Genomic DNA, 18752 nt, shown 5'->3' on the forward strand with positions numbered 1-18752 from the left:
GCAATCACAAGATTTCTCTCTGTGCTGAGACTTTTCAGGGTGCTTGCGTGTGTGTACCCCCTCTGTCTGGGTGGGGAGAGGGCTGGGAAGGTGCCATAGTGCCAGAAGCAAGGCATTTAACATGGCATCTGGAGGCTCTCAGTCCAAGATCCAAGTCCAACAGTTAAGTTCCCCTTAACCATTTGTGGGTCCTTAGGCCAAGACTTACCCTATTGGGGCTTCCATTTCCTCATCATGAAAGTGGGGTGATATTGCCTCTTTCACAGATTTGTGAGGAGGAAAAAGGGGTAGAATGTAGCAAGGGCACTTCAATAACACATTTAAATGTTAATCTGAAAACAGATTCTAAGAAATTTTAGTAAAGATTATTTCTTTTTTTCTTAAATGCCATAGCCTAGCCCCTATCATTTATTCAATAAACCTTCATGGAATTCCTACTGTGTGCTGGGCCCACCATTTATTCAATAAACATTCATGGAGCACCTACTTTGTGCTGGGCACATTGTCAATCTCACTTTTCATGGATGTTGTAGTAAAAGAAAGTGGAGTGGATTATGGTTGTGGAGTGAAAGCTCTTTAATGCTGGGTGTAGTATTTAGGAGTTTAATATCACACTAGGTTGCTGGTTTTTAATTTAATCTTTTACAAACTACTGGAAACAGCCTATTTCTAAAAACGACCCAGCAGAAGGATGTGGGTTATTGAATGTGGGTTATCAAAATGAGAGAAATCTCCTCTACCCTTAGGAGTTTCCCTGGCAAAGCTCATCTACTAGCAGCATGATTGAGAAATAAAAGCTCAGAGCTGAAAAGGGATTACTAGAAAGGAAGGTGAAGGCTGGAATTGGGAGGATTTGGGATCTTCCCATATCCATTTGTTGTCTCCTCCAAGTGCTCCCTGGGTGCTTCACATATGATAAACACTTGGTGGTTGTTGGTGAACTTATACCAGAAGGTGCTCGTTTAGAAGGGAGGGGGTCCCTGAGCTGCGTGCAATGACTAAACAAGCACTTAATCAGTGCCTTGCCTGTGCCAGCCCCACACAGAGTGTTTTCCTGCATTACCTCATTTAATTCTTCTGACACCATGAAGTATACATTCTATCATCACTATTTACATCTTGCGATAATACAAAACCTGAAAGAAATTAAGTAACTTGCCCAAAGTTATGCCCACACACTCCCAGAAAGCAGTTGTTCTATCTGACCCCAAAGCTGGGATTTTCCTAGTGCCCTGTGGTATATCTCTTGGGAAAAGTCTTTTCTCCTCCCTGAATCTGTTTCTTCATCCCGAAGAGAAAGAAGTGAAGTGAGATTACTTCTAAGGTCCTTTCAGATTTATGGATTTCTACCTGCTAAGTGCTTTTATCCAGGGGTTGACAAATTGTGGCCCATGGGCCAGATCCCGACAACCAGTTGCTTTTACAAATAAAGTTTTATTGGAACATAGCCACACATGTTCGTCTATGTATTGTCTGTAACAGCAGCATTGAGTAGTTGTAACAGAGACTGTATGGCCCACAAATCCTAACATACTTACTATCTGGCCCTTTATAGAAAAAGTCTGCTGATTGCTGGAATATACTAGTTTATAGACTTTAATGAAGAAAAACTATACTGATGAATAGTAAAAAAATCTGGAGGGCCGCATGTCAGCTGCCAATAGGGAAGTGACTTGCACTGTTTGGGTTTATACATTTTATACTTTGTTTACTTTTTAGCAGGTTATAACTTATATACAGCAACATGCACAAATCCTACATGGATAGCCTGATGATGTATCCACCACTCCAATCAAAATATAGATCCTTTCTAGCACCCCAGAATCCTCTATCATCATGGATTAGTTTTTCCACTTTTTAACTTTATATAAATGGAATCATAGTGTCTACCCTTTTGTGTCTGGGAAAAGCATGTATTTCTAAACTATAATTTCATTGCTGACAACTTGAAAAATCTGACAAGTGTAAATAAGGAAACAAAAGTGATCCTTAATAGTATTATCCAGAGGCCATCACTTGTTATTTACTCAACTAGTATTGTATTGAGGACCTACCACATAACACCACCTCTAAGCACTGAAGAGTAAGACAGGAGAGGGTCTCTCCCCTGCTGGGGCTTGCTGTCAGTGGTGTATTTCTTCCTGGCTAGTCAAAAGTTTCATTTCCACCACTCCACAGTGGTCTGGCCTAAGCTCTTGGACCCTAAGGTCTTGGACCCAAAGGCCTAAGCTCTTGGACCCAAAGGCCTGGAGTAGACAGCCTGGTAATTTAAGACCTTTTAGGAATTTCAAATCATAAGAAAAGTTGGAAAACTTAAGCAGTCTTCAAAACCTACTGGCCATTTTTCAAAAGTGGAATCAGAAGCCCAGAGAAGGTGCTCACCAAATTCTTTGGGGAGGTAAAAAGTCACCCCAAAAGGAGAATTGTAGCCAGAACTAGAACTTCGGGCTTCTGACTCCAAAGTCTAGAATGTTCTCTAGGCTGCAATGCTGCTCTCTAACATTAAGGCCCCCAACCTCCTTCACACCAGGATACGGCAGTATTTATATTTTACTCGGGATATGATTTCATTTTGAGGCCTTCTAGCCACTGAATCAACGGGAATGCATTGCAGAACGAGCAGCAGAGGATAGAAAAGACCAGGGTCTCCCTTCTGTAAACAAAGAAGGACAAGTATGGAAAGTAGGGGGAAGACTGTGTGCACAAGAGCAGAAAAATATCCTGTGCTACTGAGTCCACAGGAGCCACCACGTCTGCCAATCTGTGAAATTAACTACAAGGTGCTCAGAACACCTTCATAGAATACTGAGCCAACTGGATTTTAAATTATTTTATACCAGAGACTGCATCTCTCATTAAAAAAAACCACAAAAAACCCTGGGGGTTTGAACTGCAAATTCATTATTTGAGTAGACAAGACTAACATGGTCTCTTCAAATTCAGTAGCTCTTAAAAACAAGCTGAGAATATAATAGCACAAAGAGATCGGTTGCCCTACCTCTTAGCATGTTTTCATGACCTGCCTCTTCTTTCTAGATATGTAAGAGCCTACCATATTCCAGGAAACTGCAGTTGCTAACTCATTTAGTCTTCAGACTGTCATTATCATTTTGCACATAAGGAAATTGAGGATCAGAAAGACTGTATAACATGCTCAAGGTCGCACAGCTGGTTAAACAGATCTTAGTCTCAAATTTAGTTCTCCAAAGCCTGTCCTCTATTCCGTGCTGTGTATCCTCCACCTATCCCCCTTTCAACTTCTCATCTCCCAAAACAAGGAAAGTTAGAGGCCTTCCTGTTTCATCCTAAATCCCTGCTCAAAAATTCTGAGCCCCAATCTTAGCCCTCTCATTAACTTACTCCTTAGACTGTCATATGTCTCATTTTCCCATCTCTAAAATGGAATTTCTATTTCAGTCCATAACCACTTTATCCTACATGAAGCATAAACAAAAGTTATTTCAATCATACTCTGTCTTCCTCTATTTGAGGGAAGTTTAACTAAAGGTTTTTATGATATAGCTCATTTAGTTAGCATTTGTGATCCACATTCTGAAGGACTGTCTGCTGGTCTACTTATAGTTTTCTTTTTTCGATTTCCTTATGAAGGATAGATATTAAATGTGCATTCACCAATGTATAGTTGCAATTACTTGGTGAGCACCTATATTGCACCAAATGGCATATACAAGGTAGGGATCTGGGCAGGAGGATTATAGGATGTTGTTAGATATGAATAGCCAGATTACCAGGTAGATATACCTGGGCACTTATAAGTTTTCCCTGTACTCTATGCAAAACTTCCTGTATGTTCACACAGTTGGCTAGGGTTGGGGGAAGAATAGGTTTGCTGACACCTGAATTTTGAGAGAGAAAGACGTTTGGAAGTTAGGACACACAGCAGTTAGAACTACAAATCAAAGCTTTGTTGTTAAAAAGGAAGTGATTGCTGGTTTTAAATGGGTTTTCCCACCTTAGCACAGAAACTGATCTTCATTATACTTGATGCTTCTGTCATGATAGCAGGTGAGAGACAGTAAAAAAGATTGTTCTCTAGGGACATTTACTCTGAACACTTCATTATCCTGCTTGAGGCAAGCTGGGTAGGCAGAGAATGTTCTTCCATTGGGCAGAATTATGAGAAGCAACGATCTGCCATATGTCGCAATAAACTAAAAGACAAGACAGTGAAATGAAGGACTTTCAATTCCATAAAGCTCTTACCCCTTTGTCAGGGAAAGAGGGACTGAGATAGTTGTAAACCTTCCCTGGGGCTCCATGCACACAGCAGCCCTGCTTCTGACTGGCTCTCAGCACAGGTGGCCCAGGCACCTGTAGCAGACCCTGTATCTAAAAGAAGCATCCTAGCTCGTTAGCACCCTGGCCGGCATCAGTCACATCATCAGCTCTCAATACACCTAGGAGATGTGATCCTGTTCCTAGTGGATGGGAGTGGCTGAACCTCTCCTCCTCCATGCTATCCCTAACCTAACCCTAACTTCCTCCTAATTATCTTTTGAAAGTGGAAGAGTAGCAGAATGTGTTCAGAAGCTCCTTTGCAATTTTCCTGCTGATCCCAAATTCTTGTGCCTAATCTCCCAGTCCCTCCAACCCCAGCACTGCATTTCCCTGATTCTGAAAACCCTAAGCTTCCAGAGGGGCTAGATTTTTCTACTGGGGACTGGCTTCCTGCCTTCCCAGACTGGAAAGTGTGAACACTATTATGAGACCAAGAGGTTGCAAAGGTAGTCTCACTTAATGTGTACTACAACCACCCCCCTGCACTGTAGGTATCAGTAGTATCCTGTTTTACAGATGAGGAAACTGAGGCTCAGAGAGGGGAAGGGGTATCCTCTGCCCCAGAAGCTATGCGTTGGTGAGAAGTGGATCCGAAGAAGCCGGGGCTTCAGTGAGTCAGGTCCCAGCCTGTGGGTTTGGGTGTGACTGCTTCCTTTCTCTCGTGCCCTGGGGAGATGCTCCCAGGGGAGATGCGAGAGAAATTCCAACAGTGCTGAAAGGCCCATGGCTTCCTTCAGGGTCCAGGCCAGAGTGGAAAAAACCTTTTTTCCTCTCAGTGGCTTTGCCAGCACCTTCTCTACTTGGAGTGTGAGATTTCCACCACGGCTGCAATGACCGTATGCAGAGCCTGTCACCTGGCCCTGGGGACCACAGAAGTTCTGGAACTGCGAATAAACCAGAAATGAGTGAGCCCGGGGAACATGCAGCTGCAACTGTCCATCCAGCCACAGGCCACACCTTGCTTTCACTGTTAGCATGGAGGCCGGGCCGTTCAGGTTTCGCTCCTAACGCACAGGCGCTTTGATATTCCGGGTTTGAACAGGAGAGCGTGGCCCAGGAGTCCAGCTCCCCCACGGCTTGGCCAGGCTGGGCGCTGGTGCAGCCGGGCTGCCAGGGGAGCTCCACTTTGGCTACTCCCTCTAGCCATAAATCAATCGGTGCCTCCTTCCAAAGGTCCTCCCGGCCTCCTTCACCCCCGCCCACGCTCTCAGGGCCGGTAAATCCACACCGCCAGACCCGTCCCGTGAGGGCCTGAGACCTGGACAGTGGCAACCGTGGCAGAAATAAATGAGGTCTCTCTCATACACACTCACCCGCCTGACACCACCCCACTTTCCCCAGGTGTCAGCGCCCCTGCCCAAGTGGTCCCTTTCTCCTCCACACGGCTGGCTCTCCTGGCCCACCACCTGCCTGCAAGGGCTGGGACGCATCAGAGGGTCTACTCCTCACGTCCTTCTCCATCCCTTTCTTCCAAGAGCACCCAAACTTCCTGCAGCTTTTACCTGAACCCCGAAGCGTAGTGTCTTCTCTCTGGACTAAAGAGAAACTCGTAACCGGCGGAAAAGCCCCCGCGCCTAAGCTGCAAGCCATTTGCTTAACAAGTCCAAAGGTCAGCTAAAGTTTGGCTGATAAATAGAACCAGTAAAAGAAGGTCTTCAGCCCCCCAGCGCGAGTACAATGGACCCTGGCAAGGCCGGCTCCCGGGCTAGCCTCCTGCTCTTCTCGTCTGCCCCTCGGGCTCTCCCTCTCTCTCGGTTTTCCCCCCTCCCCACCATCATTTGCATTTTGCCGAAAGCTGGGCCCTTCCCACTAATTTGCATATCTTATATGGCCTAATGGTGGCGATCATGGCAAGTTAGAAGTTTTCTGACTCCTCTCGGAGGAGACTCCGGGACCCCGGGGAGTAACAGGTGTTTGGAGGCTGAAGGGTGGAGGGGTTCCTGGATTGGGGGTTGCTTGTGGAACTCCCCTCCACCCTCTCTCGCACCCACCCACCCCCCTCAGCCCCTTCTTTTTCCGTCCTTGGAAAATGGTGTCCAAGCTCACGTCGCTCCAGCAAGAACTCCTGAGCGCCCTGCTGAGCTCTGGGGTCGCCAAGGAGGTGCTGGTCCAGGCCTTGGAAGAGTTGCTGCCATCTCCGAACTTCGGGGTGAAGCTGGAGACGCTGCCCCTGTCCCCCGGGAGCGGGGCCGAGCCCGACACCAAGCCGGTCTTCCATACTCTCACCAACGGCCACGCCAAGGGCCGCTTGTCCGGGGACGAGGGCTCCGAAGACGGCGACGACTATGACACCCCTCCCATCCTCAAGGAGCTGCAGGCGCTCAACACCGAGGAGGCGGCGGAACAGCGGGCGGAGGTGGACCGGATGCTCAGGTAAGCGCAGAGCGAGGCGGAGAATACGTGCCGAAGCCCCTTGAGCCCCAGGTGCCCGCGTCTGAGTGACACTGCGCCCGGCCACTCTCGCCAAGCCTGTTTCCCACCAGAGAAGTCCCCTGGGGGGGCTCCGCTCCTCTCCCAACACCTGGACCCTTCCCGATCCCTCAGCCAGACGACCCTGGGGCGCCAGGGCTTCTCCCTGGGCCCAAATCACTGTTGGGGACCCAAGGGCCTTCCCGGCGGGGCTGGGACTTGGCCAGGTGGACTGGAGCTGCGGAGCCCTTTGCCCGGAGGTTTGCCCACGCGACTGAAGGCGCGAGTGGGCGCGGGAAAACGGCTGCAGCTTTCCGGGAGCAGAGGGTCGCGGTCCCGAAAGCCCCAGGCCAAAAATTTCTCCTCCGCTCTGCCTCGGGTTGGGGAAGACGCAGGTCGGCCTCGGGCACAGCGACCTGCGGTTCTTTGCCGAGGGACAGGCGACACCGGGGGCCAGGATGTGGGAGGCAAGTTCTTTGGTGGGCTTTTCATTAGCTGAGCCCATAAAAGGCCCGGGATTGTCTGGAACCCTCAAAGCAGGTTTAGATTTGCAAAGCGGGATGTTTGCATGTAGGGCCCGGGTGGACCCGCGCGGGGCAAAAGAAACCTCGAGTCTAAGCACGCGGGGGTGTTGTGGGGCAAGTGCAGCTAACACCTCAGTTCGCAGAGGTTTTGGTCTCACTCTGAGAAAGGAGGGCGTTTCTGGATCTCGCTGCCCACACCCGGCCTCCCCCAGGGACTTCAGGCGGGCTGGCCATCTACCTCGGGGCCGGGGTCGTTTGTCCTCCCGGACCGGCCTTAGGCTTTGACAGCTGGTTACTAATTATCCAAGGAGCGGACCAGAGCGGTTCCCTTAGACCTCACTGCGCTCCTGGCCACTAGGCTTTAGGAAGGGGCCCCTCGAGTGGCCTCCGACATGAGCGCCGCGGTCTCAAGGCTTTAAGGGCCAGGACTGAGCCTCGGCCCCGCGAGCCTGCAACGGCAGTTTAGGGTGGGATATGACCTTGCATTTGATTTTGGGCTCTGGGGACTTGAAGGTTTGCCCCGTAGCCAAGACAATCAGGGGGATCTCAAGATTCTTTTCCCAAAAAAGTATTTTGCTATAATTCATAGGTTTGAGGATCTTTCCTAGCCATTTCTCTGCGTGGAGGGGATTTTTTCCCGGTTGGGGTTAGGACTCTGGAAGGTGTGAATCGCGGGGGGCTAAGAGAGGCCGAGAGAGGCTCCCCTCGGAGCAGCTAAGGAGCCAGGGAGGCCGGGAGGTTGCACTGGGCCTGGAGGACTAAGCCGGCTCCCGCCGCCGGCCACCCAGGGCCAGCAGGGCCTAGGCCCTTCCTCCTGGCTGCAGGCTCCCGCTTTCCAGCGCGGCGCTGGAAGGACCTGGGAATCCCGAAGAGACCTGGGGCGCCCCTCCGCACCCGGCCGCACGCAGCAGAGATGTAACATAAACTGCAGCACGTGGAGTTGGGGTGTTATTAATTTATTTCTATAAATCATCAACAGAAAGATACACAAAGAGCCGTGATTAGGTTGAAAAGAGAGGCGGGTTATTCATTGGTGAAGTTGTAAACGCGGCTTAGAGGGGGAAGGAAATAAAAACGCAGACGCCGGGCTGCTGGCGGCTCCCAGCGCACACGCACCGCGCTGCGGGGCGCGCCCAGCCAGGACCTCCGCGCCGCCCCGGGGCCTCTCTGCCCCGGCGCCCGACCCGGGCTGCCCGAGAGCTGGAGCCGCCCGCGGTGCTCCAGGGTCGCCGAGACCCGCAGGCCCGGCGGGTGGAGAGCCAGGCCCAGCCCGGGGCCTCGAACCTCAGCCTTATTCCTCCCCACGTCCCCGGGCTCCAGCGGGGCGGGGAAGGGGGACGAGGGGCCCGGAGACCCTCGCTACATTAGGGACAGACTTCGAGGCTTTTCTTCCTTTCCCAAACGAGTGCTGCCTTACCTCCCCCAGCCCTGGGAGTGTCAGACTTTATTAAAGTAATTTTTCAAGAAATTGCTAGCGGTTCCCAGGTCACTGCACAGTGGTCTCCCGAGCCCCAGGCATATGCACTCCCTTTCTTTGCCCACCCTATTTCCCTAAGGTGGAAAGAAAAGAAAAAGAAAAGGCACTTTTTGGAGCTCGGGGACGCCCTTGATACCTCCTAGAAGAGAAAGGCAAGAAAGGCAGGTCGGGGACTGCGCGCTTCCCGAGTCCCCGGCTCGGGGCTCTAGGCTGGCGCGGTGGGAGGCGTTTGGCAAACTGGCTGCTTGAGGCTTCTTACCCAGATCGCCGCGGCCTATGCCGGGGTCCCGGGCGTCCCTGCTGGTGGGCAGCAAAGCCATTGATCCAGAGGGAGCGTGCCGGGCGGTCGGGCGTTTGACACCTGTGCTCTGAACACAATGGCCGCGCGCTTCTCGGGATCCTTGTATTTATCCGGGTTAGGAACCCTGAACGTGAGCTGTATTTTCAAATAAAAAAACTAACCAGCTCTCCGGGCTCTTCCTGGTGAATACGCGTGAATTTGGGGGTCGGAGAGCTGTAAACGTATAACAGCGCCATTTTACGCCCAACTCTAGTCTTTTAATTCGGGCTTAAATGTTTTGCCATAAATTATAAGGTTTTCGTGGCCTTTTTTTTTTTTTTAACCTTCCCAATAGTTGAGCTAATTCGCTCTTTCCACAGAACCACTCGCACGTAGAGCATTACACTATTTCGCTGGGTTTCTTAGGCACACAAAATGAACACAGGTTAAGAAATTTAAACACGAGAAAAATAGCCAAAGAATCTGTTAAAGCAATATTAACTTTTAAAATGCAAATACTTTTTTTGTCTAACTTTTGAAGCTATTGTACGTATCTGTTGAAAGTGGTTTTCCACCCTAACAATATTTGTGGAAGTATTCGCCAGAAATGAACTTTTAAATGATTTCTCATGTTTACATGGGTATGTCTTAAATGTTTATTGCATTATTTTTCTCTTACTCAATGTGAATTCTCCACGTTTGAGACTGTAACGAATTTTCTTTTTGCTCTTGTTGCTTCCTTATATTGTATTACTTGGAAATATAAATACTTAAGACATTCATTGACTAATATATAATTAATCTGAAAAGTTTGCATTTCTCAAAAATTTTTCTCGAAGCCTGTGTTCTCACAAATTTAATATAAAAGGCTTGCTAAAATAATCACAACTATCCAAATACTTACAAAATATCTGTTTGATTACTGGATTTTTATTCATTAAACAAAATAGTTTTTTTTTTTTTTTTTTTTTTTTTTTTTTTTTTTTATTTTTTAATTTTGCTAAGTGTTTGCCGAGATAACCAAACAGAAATAGTTGTTATGTGAAGTGTTCTTTTCAACACTAAGCAACAGCCAACAAAATAGTTTTATTTTATATGTTGTAGGCACCATTTAGAAATAAATTGATTATTATATCACCACACTCTTATCTATTTGGCCTCTGCTTTACACTATTTTTTTGTTTCATCTGAAACTACTTTTCCCTTTATTTTTTTCATGTTCTGCCACGCTAATACATATATATCAACATACGGTAAAGGGATCCTGTTTTTGTAAATTAAATATGTAGCTGCATTAAATAAGTAGCATATGTAGATATATTGCTTCTGTAATACTTTTGTTCTGTACTGTGCATTATTTTCCTAATTTCTTGTTTTAGATAAGATCCCTCAATAAGCAAGACAAGATATTGGCAAAATTGAAAACATTTTAGACAAAATTCAAAGGCACAAATACTAGTTCCTTGCACACCTGTGTTTATGAGAAATGAAAAGTATAACCATGTTCCTATCCAAAGCTTGACATTTATGAGAAACACAAGAATATGGGCATTTGGGATTTGGGAGGAACATAAGAATACAGGCATTTGGCATAAGAACAAGGCATTCTGGATTGTTAATGTCCAAAACTGAAATTATTTGTCCTCATTATGTTTTGTTTGGGAGGCGGGGCTGTGGATAATTTCTTTCTTTTTTTTTTTTTTTTAAATTTTACTTGCCTCACTTCAATGATATGATTTTTTAGTCCCAGGGAGGAATGTCATAATATTTTGGACAACTTTTCTAAAACTCTGAAAACTATTTACTGTTTAGCTAGGAAGTCCTCCTTGCTTCTCAGGTGGTGGACACATAGGTTTCACACCTATTTTAGAAGAAACTGAGACACCCATGCAGAAGGAAAATAATGTAGGAGGGCTTGAGGCTAAAATGAGGCAAATTTAGAAACTGATTCTACTACTCCTATATTTGTAGGATCAGCCAGGCCAGCCCCAAGCTAATGGCATCTCCACTTTCCAGTGGGCCTCTTGCCTTTTAAGTCTCTCACCTTACAGAAAAATGAAGGAAAGCAAAAGAAAACAAGAGCTTTCTTTCTGCTTAATGAGAGAGAGTGGTGACAGTGCTTTCCCATTCCTGAAGATGGGAAGTCTTTTTTTCTCTGCTAATCTCAGAAGGAGAGAATAGAGTATACTGTACAAGGTGCTTAATTTACCAAAATTGGTAGAGTTTGGGAACCTCAGCTGGTGACCCTGTCTAACGAATACTGTTCAAGGGCCTTCACCTCATCTTCTATTTAGGTTCCATTTTGGCCTCACACATCTCCCCAGGTTGTAGCTTGGACAGGTGGAGAAATCCAAGTTTTGCAGAAAGGGTAGGAAAAAGCCCTAGATAGAGAATATTTCTCCTCAGACATTTCCCACTAGCAACCCTAACTATCTGCTTATCTGTCTAGTGAGGACCCTTGGAGGGCTGCCAAAATGATCAAGGGCTACATGCAGCAACACAATATCCCTCAGAGGGAGGTGGTCGATGTCACCGGCCTGAACCAGTCACACCTCTCCCAGCATCTCAACAAGGGCACCCCAATGAAGACCCAGAAGCGTGCTGCCCTGTACACCTGGTATGTCAGAAAGCAACGGGAGATCCTCCGACGTAAGTGTTTTAATCCTGTCTCTGCCTCAACCTGCAGTAACCTTTGCTCTAACTCTGACCCCTGTGGGCTGCCTCAGTTTCCCCTTCATCAAGAAGAACTTTGTGAGCTCTTGGCAAATAGAAGGAAGCTGGCCGGTGGATTTGGCCTTCATGGCTGTGGCACAATGGATTGGCTGATAGCATTTTCTTCTCCCACAGTGCCTTGCTACCCAGCCCATTGCTTTGACAAGCCCTTCAGTGTATGTGATGTACCTTGAACTTTCAGGCCCCTCCTTCCAACATCTTCCTCTTTGAAACCAAGTAGGGAACAGAATGGAAATATCTTCCCCAAAGTAAGCCCAGCCTCTCCCCTTGCTACATGACCACCGTCAGAGTTTCCAACAAAGGCATTTCATTGCAGTCAATAATATTGCTCACTATTACTGTTATTTTCCTCCTCTCTGGAAAAAGTTTAAAAAAACAGAGGGTGTTTGTATAAATATATTCAGAACCTGACCTTGTTTTTCTTGAGGGGGGGGGGCTGAGTCCTGAAGCAATTTAAGGTGCTTACTCATGTTTACCAAAATTGGTAGAGTTTGGGGACCTCAGCTGGTGACCCTGTCTAATGAAGAAGCTACTTCCAGCTAAGGCAGGGCACAGTGAAAGTGAACTCTGACCCATCGATCCCTATCATTCTGATTCCCGTGCTAAAATTTTCTTTCTGTCCCATGATTTCTTCCCCCCTCCCATAATACTGAGAGATTTTTGTTTTGAAGTCTAGGAAAGTTTGAACTGCATTTGAGTAATAAGAGGATGAATGATATAGTGTTTTTATTTTAAGAAAGTATACTTTGACATTTCACTTTCATTATTTTGATCTGGCCCTTTTCCCAGGAGAATTTTGTATCAGTTTTCACTCTCCCCACAACTATTCTCTGGGCCAAGGCTTCTCTGTCTTTGTCAAGGTGGTAGTTTCCACCACTTTCTCTTGGGGGTTGGGCTTTTCCTCTCTCAATGAAGGGTAACTTTTTAAAAAATCACTCTTGTTTACTATTACATACTGCTCTGCAGCGATTGCAGCATTTATTGTCGCAGTGTCTGTGGGCTGGTGGAAGGAGAGGTTTTAGGCATTCATCTTATATTGTGGTTGTTTGTGCTTTTGTTGGAAGAATTAAATGGGTAGATTAGAAGAAGCAAAGTGAGAACTGTTTGCTTCTGGGGGTTTGGGGGTGCTTTTAAAGTATGGATTGGCCCACCATCCATGGTGATTTGCTTTTGGAGAATTTGTGTGCCTAACATGAAGCAACTCTCTGTTGTTCCTGGAAATTCCAAAAAAATTCTCAGGAGCCACAATCTCCAAAGGCCCAAGAACCCTTGGGACCTGCCCAATCCAAGCCTTATGTAGCATCTCCAATGTGAGCTGCCTCACTGTGTTCAATGAGAGTTCCCTGGGAAAGGAGAGGGAGACAGGAAAGGTGGACTGGAACCTTCTAACGAGAAATGTCATAAAGTTTCTCAAGATACTTGAGGAGGGACATTTTACAAAAATGTATGGCAGTCTCTGCAAGGGATTTTTTGTTGTCATTGTTATTGTTATTGTTTTAAAGTCACATGAGACATAAAGCTTAAGAAACATTCCTTCATTCTGTAACTATTAGACAAGCACCTATTACATGCCAAACACTATGCTAGGCTGTGGAATACACAAGTCCATTTTCTAGGGACTTACAATCCAGTGAGGGAGTTGAGTTGTTTGAATAAATTATGACAGCAGCTTTCCAAGAGCTATTATAAAGGTATACACAAGGGGCAGCAGAGGAATTGCTAAATTGCCTGGAGTCATCATGGAGGGCTTCCTAGAAGAGGTGATGTTTGAGTCAAGTCTTAAAGGATGGTATATAAGACACACAAGCATGGGATAAAAATTAAGAAATGAGATGAATAGGCCGGGCGCTGTGGCTCACGCCTGTAATCCTAGCACTCTGGGAGGCCGAGGCGGGCGGATTGCTCGAGGTCAGGAGTTCAAAACCAGCCTGAGCAAGAGCGAGACCCCGTCTCTACTATAAATAGAAAGAAATTAATTGGCCAACTAATACATATATAGAAAAAATTAGCCAGGCATGGTGGCACATGCCTGTAGTCCCAGCTACTTGGGAGGCTGAGGCAAGAGGATTGCTTGAGCCCAGGAGTTTGAGGTTGCTGTGAGCTAGGCTGACGCCACGGCACTCACTCTAGCCTGGACAACAAAGTGAGACTCTGTCTCAAAAAAAAAAAAAAGAAATGAGATGAATAAAAGAGGGACACAAGTGAACAGGGTCCCTCATGCGGGCCATGCAGGGCCCGCAGAGAAGAGAATGGACACTGAAGCAGGTAACTTCCTCCTCCCCCTTTGTTTCTCCCTCAAGTAACTGTGCTCGGCAGCTGCTGTGACAATCAAACAATATGAGAGGCGTGAAAACACACTGAAAAGTATAACTCCAGAGGGATTTGGGTCAACATCATCACTGTCCTGACTAGGGGTAGATGCTCTAAAGGACAATTTCGTGCTCCTTCAGCTTTCAGCCAGTCCCACTGCACAGTGGGGAAGCTGAGTGACCGGAACTGAGCAATGTGGCTGGGGCCCCATGTTGTCCCATGGAAGCAGTGACTTCCTGCCAGTAAGTTTGGCAGAGACTCTCTCGGGTCTCTCAAGGCGTTGTTGGGCGCCCATGAGAACAGAGCCCTCAGGTGGCCTGAGACTCATCCAAAGTGGGTGGGGCCCAAATCAAAGGCCCCAGTGACAAGTTCAGTCCATCTATGGAGGAGACTACATGTTAACCTGGCCAATCAGCAACTGGTTAAACAAAGCCCAACACCACCTGCAGCAGGGATCCAAAGTCCAGGCTGGCTAGGGGCTTTAACCATTCCTCATGTTGGACCACAATGGAAATAGAGCCTTGGATAGGTAGTAAGTTCCCAGCTGCTGGGGGTGTATAGATTGGAGGACCCCTCAGTAGGGTGCTGCAGAATGAATTCCAACCTTCAATAGGGCCTGACTTTCGAACCTTGAGTATTTTGGATCCAGTTGTCCAAAGGAGCAGGAAGGATAGCATGTACAAATTATGGCACGTCCAGACTCTTCCTCGGGGCTCACTGCAACTGGAGGTTGCAGACTTCAACTCCCTGACACCTGTGGTAGTGACTCCAGGAACTAAGAAATGAAAACATCAAGGCCCAGAATGTGTGGACCAGGAGCTAGGAAATGGATTTATTGTGTGTCCTTGCTTAGCACAGTGCTTGGCTTCTATGTTTATTCATCTGTAAAATGGAATGAATCACCCCTGATGAACACTTCATGCACATATAAGGAAGAGGATAACAAAACTTTCTTCTTCAATTAAGTAAACATCAAATCTCATTTAAACCACATAGGCTAAGGTATTACCACGGGACCAAGCTGCTGTCTTTCTTTCATTCATTCAACAAAAATGTGTTGAGGGTCGCAGTGGGCCCTGGGAATTGGACAGACAGGGAGGATCATTCCGTCTACATTCTATCTATTCATGAAATGCCATTCCTGGAAAAGTCATGTGTTTACAGTCTTATCTAGTTGCTATCTTTCAGATGTGTGGGCAAATCTGTAAGACTTTTCCCCCTTGAACTGTCTCCCTCATAAACTGACCCCTGGACACACACACACATATACACACACGCACACACACACTTCATTGCTTTTGAAATTATTTAGGATCTAAAGAGCATATTCTCTTTCTAATATAAATTTCTAGTTATATTAATTTCAAAGCATTATTCAAAAAATTGTGGTTGTGGGTTTTCCTAAAGGACAGGTGGGGAGAGCTATTCACAGTCTCTGAATATTTTGTCTAAGTGGAAATTATATCTTTGAGCAATTTCCCCCTAGATCTGGGACCTGGTTGAGCTCATACACTTGACATCAAAATACAAGAGTTCAGGTTTCAGAGTGTTGCTTCATGTCTGAAAGCCAGGGAGCAAAAAAAAAAAAAAAATTAATTTTCTTAGAACAATGGTTGGCTACATTTGAGCTCCTTCAAGGAAAGGAGAAGGGTGGCTTTGCTGGAACAACTGGCATAGGCAGTAAGGGCCTGTGGTGAGGCCTCCCCTCTGTGGCCCCCACATGCGATAAGAGCAGATTGCAAACCTTAGGGGAGAGGGAAAAAGGTGTCCTTGTCCATTGTCTGTCTGTCTGTCTGTCTGTCTGTCTGCTGAGTGAAGGCTACAGACCCTATCAAATCTACTCCTTTCTCTTTTCAGAATTCAACCAGACAGTCCAGAGTTCTGGAAATATGACAGACAAAAGCAGTCAGGATCAGCTGCTGTTTCTCTTTCCAGAGTTCAGTCAACAGAGCCAGGGGCCTGGGCAGTCCGATGATGCCTGCTCTGAGCCCACCAACAAGAAGATGCGCCGCAACCGGTTCAAATGGGGTCCCGCATCCCAGCAAATCTTGTACCAGGCCTACGACCGGCAAAAGAACCCCAGCAAGGAAGAGAGAGAGGCCTTAGTGGAAGAATGCAACAGGTAACACCACCAGAAGCTCAGTTGAGCAGGCAGGCAAGAACATGGACCCAAGATCTAGCCCCTCAGTCCTGGGATATTGAGGCACTGATTATCCAGATAAGTGTGGCTAACCATCAAGGTTTCCCAAAATGTGTTCCACAGAAGCCCAGTTTCAGTTCACTAATATATAAGTTAGAGAACCATCAGATGGATACTTCCTCTTAGAGAGCCACAACATATATCAATATATTAAAGGCTCTGAGAAGTTCTGCAGTCTAGAAACACACTTAGCTTTATTGAATCGGTTGTTAACCATGGAATCTTCCTTCTGTGAATACTGACGGTCCCATGTATTGCTAATCTAGGGAAGACATTCTTAGGAATGTTGGTGTAAAATATGATGCAAATGAAGTGAAAATTATGTGTTTGACCTACATACAGGCCAGGGCAAAACTATCCCTTAGCCGCATGCTCTAGCTCTGGCTTCTACCTATTGTCTTATACCAGGAAACTTGGCCAGAAAATAAGAATTAGATCTGTTGAGTCCACTCTGCCCACACTGACCCAACAGAGTTCTTTTTGTATCATAACTACATGTAATTTTAAAAAGACTATTAGAAATCCTTGGACTATCTTTTTATTTCATGCCCTATCCTCTTAGACTACAATATTGACTTTCTAAAAATTTGGCTTTTTGCTCTGGCCAAGGCCTGTGGGCTCTCCCCCTGTCTCTGGGCTGTTTGGCAATGGAAGGCTGCAGCCAGGGAGGTCAGGCTGGGAAGCAGGGAGGCACAACACTCGGCCTGTGTGTGCCGCAGAGTCCTAGGCCTGTGCTCTGTCTTCCTGCTACTGAAAAGCCCCACAGCACCCAGTGGTGTCTGAGAACATCTCACACCTGGGCTTGGGGTTTCACCAGCTCTGATAAAACTAGAGACCAGCCATCTCTGGGTGCCTTCCTTTGTACTCCACCAGCCTGCCCTTTAGAGGGGGTTCCTGAGGTACAGACAAGGAATCCGGCTTCCTGGCACCCTTTTGGGGAGTCCAAATCCCACATGACCAGAAGTCTGTCACAGTGCTTAAAGGGACTCAGACAGAGCCAGAAAAGGACTTTGCCTTTTGTGTGGTGGGAGGAATGCCTAAATAAGGAGGTATCAGGAGGCCCCTTCTGGATGTTCCCCCTGAACTGCCTGTCCAGCCACACCAGAGGCCCAAGCCCCTGATTTCCAGGGCAGCGTAGCTTGCTCTGTCCCTGTGTCCAGGCCTGCTCCAGTCATCATCAGACAACTCCATGGATTGACCTTTTCTTGGGACAGGCTTCTCCCTAGCCTCCCACTCCACCCTCAGCCTCCTCATACTCCTAACCAAGACCCCGCCACCCTCACTCACCATCTCCCCTCCATCCATCCCCAGGGCAGAATGTTTGCAGAGAGGCGTGTCCCCCTCCAAAGCCCATGGCCTGGGCTCCAACTTGGTCACTGAGGTCCGTGTCTACAACTGGTTTGCAAACCGCAGGAAGGAGGAGGCGTTCCGGCAGAAGCTGGCCATGGATGCCTACAGCTCCAACCAGACGCACAGCCTGAACCCCCTGCTCCCCCACGGCTCCCCCCACCACCAGCCCAGCACCTCTCCTCCAAACAAGCTGTCAGGTAAGCAGGGGCCTGGCCTCACCGCTCAGCAACCCAACCATCCTGGTTCTCTCCAGGGTCTCATCTGGGTCAAGAGTTTTCAGAGGAGCAAATGGCTTGGAAGGGTCCTAGGGCTGCTCTCCTCTCATTGCCAGAATGATCTCGTGAAAATAGCTTGTGGTTCTGGTCAGGTTTCCTCCAGCTCCTTGCTCAGCCATCACTGTGTAAGGAATAGCTGGGCCTCCAGGGAGCCCTCCATCTTGTTCTTCTCCGTCCGTCTTCTCCCTGTGTGGCTGCTGACTCAGCAGGTCAGTGCAGCCTTCAGATCATGCGCTGGGAAGGCTGCCTTACTGGCGTGCCAGGTCCAAACTGCAGGCAGAGGGGTTGTGATTGTGCACCATCCATCACTGTAATGGAGAATGGCCCTCTGGCCACCCTCCTCCAGCCCTGGCCACATCATACCCCAGCACTCTGTCCAGTTCCAGCAGGAGAAGCCCAGTGGCCTTTAGGGAAGGGCCAACTCTATTGGCAGCCTATGCTTGTTGGCTTCTGTGCTCCATCAGGGTTAGGGTGGGGTCACTTGAAATCTGTGTATTGATGAGTTGGCCAAAATCGATTGAGTACCTACTTGATCATGCCTGATTGAGTGCTACTGTGTGCCAGGCCCTGGCCCGGATTAGAATCACTCTGCTGTGGGGTTTGGGCTCGTTGGGGTGGAATCCTACATCCTTGTTGGGGGAAAGTACCCCTCTATGCTGAGCACTGTGGCAGGCACAGGCTGGGATTGAGCACCTCCTCTGGGTTTTAGTTCTTCCTGGAAAACTGGCCTCCCAAAATTGGCCTGCTTATTGGAGTGTGGTGTCCATGTGGACAAAGTGTGGCACAGTCTTTCTGCCTGCTCTGCAGAAGGGCTTGCAAAAGGAAAGCCAAGCACCGTTTTGAACTCAGGAGTGATTCTGAGACCTATTCCTCGAATGGCAGGCTGGTTGCCCTT

At 47.5% G+C, this 18752-nt stretch overlaps 1 protein-coding gene across 4 annotated transcripts in view; it reads left to right on the top strand.

The window, feature by feature from the left end:
- The first annotated feature begins 6129 nt into the window (after positions 1-6129).
- The window catches only part of HNF1B (HNF1 homeobox B), a 50803-nt gene continuing 38180 nt past the window's right edge, over positions 6130-18752 (top strand). The window contains exons 1-4 of one of the 4 annotated variants that reach the window (XM_075994378.1): positions 6130-6672; positions 11439-11638; positions 15890-16154; positions 17544-17779. In XM_075994378.1, coding sequence (XP_075850493.1) covers positions 6329-6672; positions 11439-11638; positions 15890-16154; positions 17544-17779 — 1045 coding nt within the window. In that variant the 5' untranslated portion in view covers positions 6130-6328. The remainder of the gene's footprint in view (positions 6673-11438; positions 11639-15889; positions 16155-17543; positions 17780-18752) is intronic. The other 3 variants (XM_012782284.3, XM_012782046.3, XM_012781969.3) reach the window with 3 other exon arrangements.

Source organism: Microcebus murinus, chromosome 18, assembly GCF_040939455.1.
Source record: "Microcebus murinus isolate Inina chromosome 18, M.murinus_Inina_mat1.0, whole genome shotgun sequence".
Lineage (NCBI taxonomy): Eukaryota > Metazoa > Chordata > Mammalia > Primates > Cheirogaleidae > Microcebus > Microcebus murinus.